This window comes from Gallinula chloropus, assembly GCF_964237585.1.
Source record: "Gallinula chloropus genome assembly, chromosome: 5".
Taxonomy (NCBI): Eukaryota; Metazoa; Chordata; class Aves; order Gruiformes; family Rallidae; genus Gallinula; species Gallinula chloropus.
Genome location: NC_140090.1, coordinates 12,746,419 through 12,759,963, shown reverse-complemented (window position 1 = coordinate 12,759,963; position 13,545 = coordinate 12,746,419). Strand labels below are relative to the sequence as shown.

The 13,545-nt window shown below is 49.2% G+C and overlaps 2 protein-coding genes across 2 annotated transcripts; one reads left to right on the top strand and one right to left on the bottom strand.

Annotated features, from left to right (window-relative positions):
• Nucleotides 1-405: 405 nt before the first annotated feature.
• On the bottom strand, nt 406-5,124 carry NIFK (nucleolar protein interacting with the FHA domain of MKI67; the record flags this gene model as incomplete). The annotated part of the gene is made up of 6 exons (XM_084265674.1): nt 406-967; nt 2,141-2,221; nt 2,881-3,092; nt 3,783-3,891; nt 4,754-4,879; nt 4,960-5,124. 6 exons carry the CDS (start codon nt 5,122-5,124, stop codon nt 785-787), a joined length of 876 nt encoding a protein of 291 aa, XP_084121800.1. The 3' UTR covers nt 406-784.
• A 426-nt stretch (nt 5,125-5,550) lies between these two features.
• On the top strand, nt 5,551-12,581 carry TSN (translin; the record flags this gene model as incomplete). Its single annotated transcript, XM_084264415.1, has 6 exons — nt 5,551-5,643; nt 5,729-5,822; nt 10,267-10,363; nt 11,143-11,258; nt 11,925-12,004; nt 12,348-12,581. The coding sequence occupies exons 1-6, from the start codon at nt 5,578-5,580 to the stop codon at nt 12,579-12,581; spliced, it is 687 nt and encodes a 228-aa protein (XP_084120541.1). The 5' UTR covers nt 5,551-5,577.
• Between the last annotated feature and the right edge of the window lie 964 nt (nt 12,582-13,545).

The window sequence follows — 13,545 nt, the reverse complement described above, 5'->3', positions numbered from 1 at the left end:
CAGTAGGTCAGCATGTGCACACCTGGGACCTCTGCAGCACCAAATGCCTGACACAAGCGTGCGAGGAACCGAAGTGTAGCTGTGACTCCAGTCAGGCCACCAGAACAGCCACCAGGACATCCTCCTCTGTGTCTTCTCACCGCCTTCCTAACCCCAGTCCTTTCCAATCCTCTGCAACCTCTCCACACCCCAGCACTGCTGAAAGCAAGGGTGCAAGGTGGTGGATTTCTCTGGCAGTGTGGTATTCTGCCTCTGTCCTGGACACTACAGGCACAAACAGGAGGTGAAATTCAAGGTATGTCATCCTTGGAGAAAAGTTCCCTTGTGTAAGTACATCAGAACTCACATAAACACAGATGCTCAGTTACATGGAAGAACCAAGAGCCCACACAAGTGTAAAACGGTTAATTTCTTTTTTCTTTAAACCATCACTAATTATAAACATAAGATACAGCCCAGATCAGCACATTCTGAACAGAGAGCCTCAGCTTTTCTTTCAAATCAGTGAGCAAGTTACAGAATTAACTGAAGGTTCTGGCACGACTGTAGGTACATCACAGCACAGGCACTTGTGAGCACCAAGTCAAGATCTTCAAAGGCAGAGAAGACAGCAGCTCCCCTGACAGCTAAACAGGAAAGGGAGGATTTGTGAATAAATTCTGTGCCTGGGAAAGACTGAAACAGTCTAGTCAAGATGAACTGAGCCAGAGTAGCAGAACCACTAGAAGCTCCACCTCAACAGTTTTTTTGAGTTGAGGAAAAACATGGTACAGCCATCAAAATGTTAAGTCTGTTTCTGTTTCTTCTGGTTTGGTCTTTTTCTTTGCCTCTTCTTTGGTCCCTGCCCAGCATTCTTAACACTGGCAGGGGGCAGTCTGAGGGTTATTTCATTGTCTTCACTGTCACCGTCTGCCTGAGAAGCTTTCCGGCGCTCGAGCACTGTTGGTGTGCAGACTGGAGTAGGGTCCTGAAGAGATCAGAAAAACAGGATTCATTGCAAAGCATCTGCCAGAGAAAGATGTCGTTCCCTCTCTGGTACCACAGGGCACCTCTGTCCAGCTGCCCTTTCAGAATTTCTACATGTTAGGGAAAATGGTTTTCTTTTATAACTAGCAATTTTTGTAGACAGACTTTCTTCAGAAAAAAAGGTGTCACCTTCAAAAAAAGTCCATGTGAGTGGCAGATGCAATTTAATTCACATTTTCTAACATGTCATCATGCACGTTGCTTTCTAAACCTTCTATTTCCTGACTGTAAGTACTAAGAAAGCCAACAGGAAAAGAATCAGGAAAAAAAAAAGGATATATTAGAGATCCTTTATCTATCTTATATTAGATAGCCCAGCATTGTTATCTCAGTAAGTTCTCAGAGTTCAGCTGACTGAGTGTATGAGTTCTCCTGTCTTCCTCACAGACAGCCCTGTCCCAACTATCAGAAATGAATCCAGTGAGGTTAAAAAATAAAACCCAGACTTACAACAGTGATCAAACAAACCAGAAACATTCGTACCTGACAGACTTTTCAGACTGTCAGTGCATCGAATCTCAGTCCTGATGAGGTGAGCTTGCCTTTCATCCTACTGCTAGTTTCAGCTGGCATTAGTTTTCAAAACACTGGAACACCATGCCTGGAGAGCACGAGGGAGGAGGGACAGTCCAGAGTGTAAATGGGGACAGGCAGCACTAGGCTGTACTAACATTTCACCTTCCTTCTTGTTGAACTAGGCTGGTATTACATCATGGCACAGACCAGCAGGAGTATGCCAGCAAGGACCACGTTCTGTGCCTGTTCACAGCACAGCCATAGGTAGGTGGTACACAGGTGGCTGTGCCCAGCACCCTGCGTTTTTCCAGCCTCCAATTAGTGCTGAAGAGCAGGGGCTGACAGCAGACATGCTGCTGCCTGGACACACCTCAGGACAAACACTGCTCATTACAACATGCTGAGCAGAAGCCTTTCCTGCCAAATACTACCACAAGAGTATTTCTACTACTACAAAAGTATTTCTCAAGCAAATACAATACAGGATTCTAGGTGCTGAAAATCAAGTACAAAGGAACCAGCTGCAGACCTCAAACACCTGCCCCAGTGTCAGTGGTGGGGTGCAGTGCTGGGCACCAGCAGGACTGTTCGGTCTTACCTGGCTGCTCAAAGAAGCATTCATTTCTGGCTTCCCGGATGTTTTAGTATTTTTTCTCTTTATGGAAATCTTCTGTGCAGCCTAGGAAGCAAGACAGATCAGGTGGGTCACTACAAACTTCCTTGCATGAGGAATCAGTCCCCTAACAGTCTATGGGTTTCTTTGCTTCAGAACTACAAAAAAAATCTGTGCTACAGCAATGACGTTTGAATAAAATTACAGTGCCACAGAGGTGGTTTGAACAAGAACACCCAAATCAACCTAAGAAAAGCTGCTGCTGTGCATTTTAAAAAATACTACGTTAAGCAGCACTGCTTAAAATTCAAGTACTTCACCCAAGCACTCTGCAAAGGAGCAATATGTCTGGTTAGCTTAGTCCCGGCCTAGGGATGGAAGCTCTAGTCTGGGGACCTGCCTTCAACTACCCACCCTGCCAAAGCCTCCATCGCTCTTCTGCGATCTACAGACAAATCCACAAGTCACCTGACACCCAACTGTCTATACTTAACAGAAGAAAAGGAATGTCTTCACTTTGCTGTTACTTACTTCTCAAAAGGTAAACCCACATGTACATAGAGTACAACCCAACAACAGCCCAACGCTGAGTTCCAGCAGCTTCTATACAGTTCCTAACACAAGTAAGCCTCCCTAGTGCTCTTTTGCCAGTTCCACAGGGGACACAGGACAACCTCAGAAACACGATTTGCATAAAACACTTGTCAAAATGATGCCAAACTTACAAATCCTGGGAAGTCATACTCGAGCCCCTTTTCAGCCAACCTCTTGCGCAGCAGCCTCTCCTTGCGCAGCAGCCGCTTCGTCATCTTTGCCTTCTGGATGAGCGAGCGTATCTTGTTGTACCGCCTGACCGCCGGCTGGGAAGGCTTCCGGAATATTCTGTGGCTGCCTTTGAAGAGGTCTGCATGGACCCTTTCAGGAGACATGAACCGACCTGTATCATAAACACGTGACATCCAGTTACAGCAGAGCCACCCCACTCACCAGATGTGCTGGTTACATCACCCGCCGTTACAGAGGGGCACCAGCACAACGACTGACGATGACAGGAGAGGGAATGTAACTGAATAGTCTTAAATAGGAGAACTGGTAGTGGATGGATGGAACATTTTTTGTTTCACCCAGAAGAGACACAAATGCTTGTAAAAAGCTGATGCATATAGAACTCGTAGCCCTTTACAAACCAAGAGTTACTACCACAGCGTCTGAGAAACTTGCTAATTTATCTTTTAACCAAAAAAGCCCCTTATGTCCAATTATGCAGACAGCAACTGCAGCAGTTATAAATAACAAAGAATTTGCACATTAAAGAAACTGTCTCTGCAGTGAACCCCACCACTCCCCCAGATTTCACATCACACAATCACACAAGAAGCATTACCAGCCTAAAGGAAAAAAATAGCAGTGAACAAAAGGGTGCTGGGGATGTTCTTTACACGGGAGGGGAAAGCAACACAAAAGAAACAAAAAGAAGAAAGAAAACAAGAAGAGCTCAGCCCCACAGTAAATCCTTTTTGGACAAAAAAAATAACCCCAGATTCCACAAACGATCCAAAAAAATACCACAAGTAACTGTGAATTCCCTTTGCACGTTAGAGGAGTTAAGACTTCAGCTGATACTTACACTTCAGCAGTCTTTCAGAAAAGAGATAGTTGTTCATCGTGTCTGCAACAATCTTAGCCACGTCATCGGACGCAAACTCGATAAATCCATAGCCTTTGCTACCTCCAGTCTGCAAGAAACATCAGGGAGAAATCCCAGACAAAGCTTTCATACCTGAAGAACTGAATTATTTCACGTTCCCAAAGTCGTCATCCGTCCTCAGCTAAATGATAAGTAACTTCACAAGGCTCAGTGAAATCATGAAAAGCACCAGATTTAGTCCTGAAGCCGTATGACACTATTTGTGAATATATATTTGTGTATGAAACGAGGTGCCCATCAATACCTACTTGTTAAAAAACATAAATCCAGAAATGAGAAGTTAAGTTTATTGAGCACAAAGCAACCAGAAAGCTAGAACAGAGTCTCTTCCATGAGGTTTTATGTTCTGTGAGTCAGTGTGTTCTGTCAACGTTGGTCATGCAAATGCACGCAACAAGGGGCTACATTAACCGTCACCCAAACCGCTTATCTGCGGTTCGGACTCGTGGTTTGGCTTAGAAGGAATCTCCACAGATCACCCAGCCCAACACAAAGACGATGCCTGACCAGCCACCAGCCCCATTTCTCCTTTCGGAACTGCTCTCTTCAGGACAAGCCGTTACGCACGGTGCCCCCCTCTGCCCACTCGTGAAACTGCAGCAAAGCTTCCCACGTGGTGCGCCCCGAAGGCCGAGCCGCGGCGGACGGATGGGCACACGGAGCCGCTGGAAACACCCCAGAGGCAGCTCGCTCTGCTCGTTCACCTCACCAGCTGCTTGTGCAAGGGGCAAGGCCCCGGGCCTCAAAGCCGCTGCACGGCCCGGCATAGGGGAAAGGGCTGGCACCGTACTGCCGCCTCCCAGGCACTTCAGGAGAGGCGCGGCGCGAAGGCAAGCCGGCAGCCAGGCGCTGCCAGGCCTCGCCGCCCGGGGCCGGGGCCGGGGCCTTACCTTCTTACTCCTCGAGAGCCGGAGCCGCGTCACCGTCCCGAACTGCTCGAAGTACTCGTGGATCTGCGGCTCGCAGAGCCCCCGCGGGAGGTGCCCCACGTACACCACGCCCGGCGTCAGCTCCTCCTGCGGGCACAGAGCAGCCGTGTCAGGCCGGGCCGGGCAGGGCCGCGCCGCGCCCGCCCCCGCCACAGGGCCCCGCTCACCTTGGCCGCCCGGTTGCTGCGGACCCGCTGCACCTTCTGCTGGAACTCGCGCTGCAGCTGCGGCTCCAAGGCCAGCAGCGACGACGCCGGAGGCACGGGCCGGGGCGCGGGCGCTGCCGCCGCCACCTCCGGCTCGGACGCCACGGCCTCAGCCTCCGCCGCCATGCTGCCCTCTCCGCCACCGGCGGAAGCGCGTCACTCCCCCGGCACGCGGCGCAGGGGCGCGCAGGCGCAGAGCGGCGGCGCGCTGTCTCCTAGCAACGGGGCAGGGCGCTGCCGACAGGCCCGCCCCGCGCACACACTCGCGTGACGTCACGTAGCAACGCGGCGCTGTCACCAGGCAGCGGGGCCTTCGCGCGGCCCGACGGGGCGGTGTCGTCCTTGAGGCTCGGCCCCGCCGCACCGGGACGGGCGATCCTGCAACACCGGCTCCCACACAGGGGCGAGCGGCTCTCCACGGGCACCCGCCCGCGCCGCCCTCTCCGCCACCGCTCAGGCAGCGCGCGGGGCAGCCCGCCGCGGCGCGCTCAGGCAGCGCAGCGGGCAGGCGCCGCGCCGGCGGCACAGAAGGCCCTGGGCGGAGGCGGGAGGCCCCAGGAGCGGGAGGCGGCGGGCACCATGTCGGTGAGCGACATGTTCATCGCGCTGCAGGGCGTCCTCACCGCCGACCAGGACATCCGCGAGGTGGGTGCGGGGCCGGGGCCGGGGCCGGGGCCGGGCGGGCGCGGTGTCTCTCCCCGCCCCTCCTGACGGCGCCCTGTGTCCGCAGGAGATCCGGAAGGTGGTGCAGGCGCTGGAGCAGACGGCCCGGGAGATCCTCACGCTGCTGCAGGGCGTGCACCAGGGAGCCGGCTTCCAGGACAGTGAGTCCCCCGCGGCTGCTGCGCCTTTCTCGGGGAGCAGGGACAAGCCCGTGGGGAGGGGAGATGGGGGGGAGGAGCAGGAAGTGCCCCGGGGTACGCGGGTCTCTCGGTCGCGGCGCCCCGTTTCCAGGCGTCAGGCGCGGGTCGGCGCTTCTGGGGCGTCCGGCGGGGGCTTCTCGCGTTCCAGGCTGGAGAGGTAGAAAAGCAGCCGCTGATTGTCAGAAAACACCGTCCTTGTCCTTACTCTCTTGTCTCGGCGCAGAGGAGCGTGTGCTTCTTAGAGCTGCTGGCTTTCTGGGCTGCTGAACTGGCTCATTGTGTATCTCCTTCTTGCCTCTTCATCCCACCCCTAGAAAGCTGTGATGTGCTGGGGGTGTTCGGGCTGGTGTGTGTGGGAAGGACAGGCTTCCAGTCTGCTTTGCATGAGACTGGCTCTGCGTGTCTCCATGAAGTTTGCTTAATGTTGCAAAATATAACGGGAATTTGCAAAGGCTGCTAAAGCAGGAGCTGCCCTTGATGCACGTGTGAGTGGCAGCTGGCATTGCCCTGCTGGTTTTGAGGGTTGGGTTGTAGCTAGTCTCCTTCCTTGCTTTCAAACTAAAGGTTGGACATAACGGTTATGGGCCTGTTTCCTCAGAGGCATGAAAACAACTACAGATCCGATGCCAAATGTGCTCTTTCTGCCCCCCCACCCCGTTCTTAGACTTACTGGTCAAACTACAGGAACAAACAGGGGTATCTTGTCCCTTAAACATGCGACTTAAAAGCTGTTTTTTCAAGTCAATGAGCGATTTGTGAGAAGCATCATCCGTTCTGACTTCCCTGGGAACTCTTGAGAGGAATCTGAGGAGACACCTGGCAGTGTCTCCCTTTGGAAGTGAACAGCAGAATGGGTGTCCCCAGGTGCTGTTCCTTCAGCTGCAGAGCTGGCTGGTTGTTGCCAGCCTCACGATGTTCAGCAGCAGGCAGGTGCTGGAGGCCCCTGAGAGGGTACCTGTTTAGCACTGTGCAGCACCTGAGGTTTAACCTCTGTGTGCAAGGACTTCCACCTACTTAGGAAATCTGGCAATACCAAAAATTAGAACTGCTAATTAGCTAATTTATGCAAACATCTTTCTCAGCTGAGTGAATCTGTGGATGTTGTGACAGTTGTTTTGTGTCAGTATCAGCTTCAGGGGCTGCTTTCCAGCATTTCATGGCAGTGACCAGTGTCCAGCTCAGTGTGTGTTCACTTGATGTGTTTAATTCCAAGAGGGAGCTGGTCCTGGAACTTGCAGAGTCCAAGATCTGGAAGAGTTAAAGTTTAAAAAATAAAAAGGGGGGGGAGAGGGGAGTTCATCTTCTAATTCTTGTGCTATCAAAGATAATTAATGCATGCTTAATAGGTTAGGACTTAACTCATGATAATAGACCTGTCAGTTTGGCATCAATTCCAAGCACCATAAAGCCAATAAAGGTTTAATTAATAAAGGCTTCCAGCAGAATAATATGATGCCAATTAACTGAAGGATTGTTAGGGAAATAAATAGTGTTTCTCAGGTGTCATGTATTTTGACTGCAGTTTTATTTGATAATGGCTGTTTTCTGCAGTGTGATGCTTCTAAATGGCTGTTTGGTCTAGTATAGCATCTCTTTGTTGAGTCAGTCACCTGTTCTTACTAAGAAACTAGAATAGTGGTGCCTTAGTAGATTTAAAACAATGATCCTTGTAACTGTGAAAGAGAATGACTCATTGCAACAGCATTCTGGCTAGACTTTGTAGCATGAAGATTTCCTATACTTATTTACTCCAAGATGCAAGAAAAACAATAAACTGTATTGAACTATAAAAAAATTAACAATGAGCTGTAAAAAGTAATTAATAAAAAAGCAAAAATACTATTAATTACTATGAGTTCACAGGTGACAGAACAACCGGTGATGCTTGGGGACTGCAGCTGCACTTCATGAGTGGTTTAAGCTGGTGCTCCTGCCCAGAGAAGGATACTGCTTGTTGTGCCTCCTCCCTTGTGCCAGTGAGATGACATACCCTGCAGCCTGCTGGTTGATCCTTTGTAACTGTTCTTGCACTGTCAATTAAGGCAGAGTGCTGCAAGCTCAAGGAGACAACAGAAAGCTAGTGAGAAGAGGGAGAGGGTTTGTGCCGGGCTGAGCAATGCCTCCTACCAAAGGACAAGGGGTGGTGTAAGGTCTGTTAGAAGGACAGGATAACTGGAAGGCTGATGGAGGGCAGTATTGTGCCCTAGTCAGTGGTATTTAAAACATCATCTTGCACAATGCCTTTCCTCTGTTCTTTGGGAACTTAAAATACCTCTTGGCTAAACCTCTTGCTATTGTTTTTCACCTCACCTGTTCTCCTGTGGGGCAGCCACCTACCCACAGGCACCAGCCGTTTGACAGCGGGTTCCCTCTGGTCTTTCTCTGCCCCGAGCGCGACACCACGTGTGGCTGTGGGATGAGCACGTTCAGTTGTAGCTTGTATTCAGCTGTGGGGAAAGAGAATCCAGCAGAGGGTTAGAGGATGTCTCTCCACTTCCTCTGCTCCCTGTGCTGCAGCCTGCTGCCAGCTGCCCGGAGTCTGAGCAACAGGTAGTGTCTGCTGAGGCTGAAGGTCAGTTTGGTTGTGTCTTTGCTCATGCAACACGTTGTGTCAAGTTCAGCAGAGCTGAAGCGGTGATATCCAAGGATGCAGGAGGAGGGTCTGAAGGTATGTGTGTATTGCTGGGCACTGTTGGCTGCAATTTTACAGTAAAGATTGTTTGGTTTTGTCACAGGTTCCTTTGGCAGAAGCCAGAGTACAGGTTTATTCCTTGCTCTGTCCCCACCTAGCACGTGACATGACAGGGCAGACGCAGCGCTTGAGGATGGTGTTCAAAGGGCAGCTGTCAGTGAGCTGCACACGTTTCTTTCTGTCTGGCTGCCACAGGGAGCCCTTTCCCCTTCGGCTTCCTGAAGCTTTAAGTGGGTTTTTTGTTTGTTTTTTTTTTTAACAGAAATGACCTGTTATTAATTATTTTTTAAACACATTTAAGTGACTCCCAGTAGGGCTTTCCTGATAAAAATCATTCATCACCATTTCCAGATTTAGCTTCCGTGGCCTTGTTTAAATAATCCTGGATTCTATACGTCAAGAAGCAGGAGAGCCTGTCGGGTGGATCCTCTGCCTTCCTCGGGGTGTGACCGTGATCTCTGAGAGGGCTGCGGTTCAGAGGCGCTGGTTTGGTTGGTTCTGTCGGGCCCTGGCTCCGCAGGTGCAGCGCGGCTGCAACTCTCACCAGTGAACAGGAGGTGGCACTGGGTGGTACATAGACAAGAGAGGGTTTCTCTGCAGAGGCACAACATGCCATGCTCGGGCTAATACCGGGCTCCTTCACATACCTTGTTTAAAGTGATGCTGCACCTCATCTAACCCGGCCCTGCTCAGTCAGGAAAAAAAAAACAGTAAGATTTTAAAATAGAGAAAGAAAAGTTGCTGTTCCCTTGACTGTGTGTGTGGTTTGGTGGTGCTGCTTGGTGGGTGTGCTTTCTTTGGGGCAACTGTGTGCACTGCTGTTGCATTCCTTGTGATCTGGTGGTGGTTGTGTTTTCTAAACCACTGCATCAGGGAGCTCTCCAGAACAACTTGTTTCTCTTTTGTACAACCCAACCAGCCCCCCCTTTCTCATACTTTGTCCCCAGTTAGAAGTAAAAATGTCCCGTCACCAGCTCACACCAGATCTCTGCTGTGTCCGTCCTCCTGCAGTGCCACCCGCAGCCCTGGCGCTCCAGAGTGCTGCTGGGTGGGTGGGTGGGCTTGCAGCACTGGGGCTTTAACCATGGCGCTGCTCTTGTGGGCTCCCTCCCTTGCCCCCAGTGCCTGTTGCCATAGTCCCAGCTCTTCTGTGTTAGCAGACCCTGGAAAGAAATGGCTCCTCTGCTGCCTCAGATGATGCCTTACACTCGATGCCTTTCTCCATCTCTACTTGTCACCCTGCTCAGCGTGTCACCAGGCTCCTGGTTCATGCCACAGACAAACACCACAGTGACTGTGTTGCTCTGTTCTGCCTCCATTGGCCTGTATCCCCCACTGCTGCTTGGCTGTGTGACCTTTCCAGTGTTGTCTTCTGTCAGTGCCCATTACAGGACGGGCTCTTCATCCACGACCAGAGTTTACAGCACCAGTAATTATTCATGATTAGCAGTGATTCCTAAATACCATTGGGGCATCTTGGCTTGAGGTCAAAACTAAGGACAAGAGCAGGTTAGACAGCCCAAACTCAGGACTATTTCTCTTCTACCTGTGTGACTTGTGATGTGATGATGAATGTTTCTCACATTGATTTGAATGTCAGTAGCCTGTCTTGGACAAGAAAGGAGCATAAGCAGAGCCCTCTGCAGTAGAACACTCAGCTCACAACCCCCAGTTCTCTGTCAAGTCCTGAATGTTGCACTCTTTCTTTTTCAGTACCAAAGAAATGTCAGAAAGCTCGTGAACACTTTGGTACCGTGAGAACACAGCTGGAGACTCTGAAGACCAAGTTCCCTGCTGATCAATATTACAGGTGTGCAGGATCACACACAGCCAGATCTGGGAGCTGCATGGGTATATCTGGCAACATTATGCTGGAAAAATGATTTAAAGGTTTATGGGCCAAATGTGTGAAGGTAAATCATTGTAGAGAAGCGTGAGGTTTATTATCAGCATAGGTAAAAATGCTTTTGCTCAAACACTCCATCTGTAACTTTTCACTATAAATAACCAGTGTCTAATTCTTTTTTTAGAAAGAAAAAGGGAAGTTTAAGAAATCGATGTTCTGTTGTAGCTGCCCTTGTTTCTGAGAGCAAAGCATTTGCTGCCCCATTAATTTCAGTGAAGTCAGGTTTGGGGCATTTCTGAAAACAGCTCTAAATCTGTCAGGAAATGGCAGTTTGATGCTGCAGATGGTAAATGAAGTTGTCACCTTTGTGTTTCGTGTGCTGCCAGAAGGGGACGGTGTGTGGCAAGAACGTTTCAGAGAACAAGAATCTCGTCAGCTCAGATCTGCTGAGGGAAGATGGGAGGGGAGGCCTTGGCTGTCTTGTGGGCATGACAACCTGAAAAGCTGTGAGCTGAGTGTGAGGGGTGAGCAACATGAGTGACCAGCTCACTGTCCCAGGGGTGAAGTTCCAGAGTACCAAAGAGATGACTTTAAGCTGGTGTTGCTTTGATAAGCCAAAAATAGTGCCAAGTGCTACGTGTAAAGGTGGAAACCATCACGTATATGTACTGTGTGCTTGTTGCCTGACTCTCCAGGAATAGATGTTACTTATTTATACCTCACCTTGATGTTTTCTTCAACAGATTTCATGAGCACTGGAGGTTTGTGCTTCAGCGGTTGGTGTTTCTGGCAGCATTTGTAGTCTTCTTGGAGTCAGAGACGTTAGTGACCCGAGAAGCTGTTGCAGAAATACTTGGGAGTAAGTTCATGTTGTAACTGAAGAGAAAAAGCTTGTGACAGTTTTAGAGGCTGTAGCTTTCAGAAGTACAGGGAAGGAGCAGAGCTTTTTTTCTTCTCAAGAAACAGGTTCCAAACTGTACTGGTATTTGATTTCATTATGTAAACAACAAATTCTTTTAGAAGGCAAACATAAGGTGATGAAATATTGATTAATAAGTTCTTCATCTTCAAATTATGTAAATCTGCCAAAAGACTAATACAAAGATGAGAGCTTTTATTCTATTTGCCTTCGGTGTTTAAAAAGCTTGGAAAAAGGATTAAATTCTTCTGCTGTAAGACAAAAATTGTGTCCTCCTAGGGTAAGGATTTGGAAAAAAAATCAGGAACATACTTTTCTAAAAACCAACCACAGACCCTTCTCCTGCCTATTAATGTAAGTGCAGTTATTCCTTAGGTCAATGATAGCCCCTTGCAGGTTTGGCTGAGGATGTGCGAGATACTGCACGGAAACGCTGAGAAGAGGCAGTAATTGCATCGTGCCCAGGAAAAGGCTGACTCTTGTTTTGTAATGATATTTCATAAACCTGATCTCTTAAATGAGCTCCAGTAGACAAATGCCATTGCAGCACGCTGGTTTCACTCGTGCTCCATTACCACCTGATCACTACTCTGGTTTTCCTCCTAGTTGAAGCGGAGCGAGAGCGGGGCTTTCACCTGGACATTGAAGACTATCTTTCTGGTGTGCTGACTCTGGCCAGTGAGCTGGTAAGGAGGGTATCAATGTGTTTATTGGGATTGAAACTGACGAAAGCATTGAGTTCTGTATGTGTCCCGAGCTGTTCCTGGAAGTTAGGATACACACCACCTCGATCAGCACTTCTAGCAAGCTGCCCCTCTGCATGCCAGAGTTGTGCCCCTTTAAGATTTATACTGGTCGGTTGACTGTTGACAACAATCCTGGATACTCAAAAAGGTAGAGCCAAGCGCAGATAATCTGACTGCCTGGAACTGAAGTGCTTCATTTGGTAAAGAAACTGATGGGAATAGCGACGTGTTTGGGTGGGTTTGGATCCCCCGCTGATGCTTCCCGGTGCTCTCCCTCCCGTAGGCCCGGCTGGCGGTGAACAGCGTCACGGCGGGTGACTACTCCCGCCCGCTCCGCATCTCCACCTTCATCAACGAGCTGGATTCCGGCTTCCGCCTCCTCAACCTGAAGAACGACTCCCTGAGGAAACGTTACGATGGCCTGAAGTACGACGTCAAGAAAATCGAGGAAGTGGTTTACGACCTGTCGATCAGAGGACTCAATAAGGAGGCAGCAGGTGTGGGTGACGAGAAGTGAAGGATGCGCTCTAACAGCATCACTGATTACCTCAGATGGTTGCCAATTTAGGAAGCGTGCTAGCGAAGCCTTCCTACCGTAGTTTAGAAGAACTGCAGCTGAAAGCTGCTCTCTATTTTCTTACAGAAGGTGTTGTACGGGTGTTAGATCTCAAAATGTTTTGTAAAATCATGTCTAGATTAGGGCGGGAGGTTCTCCAGTGGAATTCCTCTGGCAAAACACACGGTGCTGTTCTGTGCACAGCAGCAGTAGTAGTCCCTAACTCCCATGAGCTGAAACTCTCATTAGTTCTGTAGTGTTGCTTCACCGTTCTGGTGGTGACGGGCTTCAGCTGTCCCTGCTCACACCCCTCTGAAGGTGTGTGCACAGCTCGCAGCTCAGTGCAGTCACATGTGATGTTTTACACGACACAGTGTGTAAATATCTACACGTTTTTTAAGACACTGGTTTTCTTTTTTGCCTTTTTGTTTCTTAGATTTTTACCTACATCAGTAAGTTGAACAGATGAGCATAACTGTGTTTATTAACCAGATCTTTTTACAGTGCATCTGTTAATGTATCCCCCTTAATTGAGAAGTTAATGAGAATATTCCTGAGAACATCTCCATTGGAACTGGTGTATTGCACCCGGGCACATCTATCTATCTGTATCTATCTACCTTCCCCTCTCTCTCTCTCTCTCTCTCTCTCTCTCATTTTTTCCTTTCCTCTAAGATTTTTCTTGCCACTGAGAACAAGTCTTTCTCAAACACCTGCTTTCTCTGACTGCTATTTGTTTTACCTATATGAGTTTTCAGAGTATTTGCCTTGAGAACTCGGCATAACCAACTTTTTATTTTTATAACTACGAAGGTTTCCAAACAGGGACGTGTTAACTGATAACCTGCAGGTAGCACCTGAGTTTTAACAACCTGTATAGGCCACAACTGTAGCCATATCTGGGATTTAAAAAAACCCCAAACCC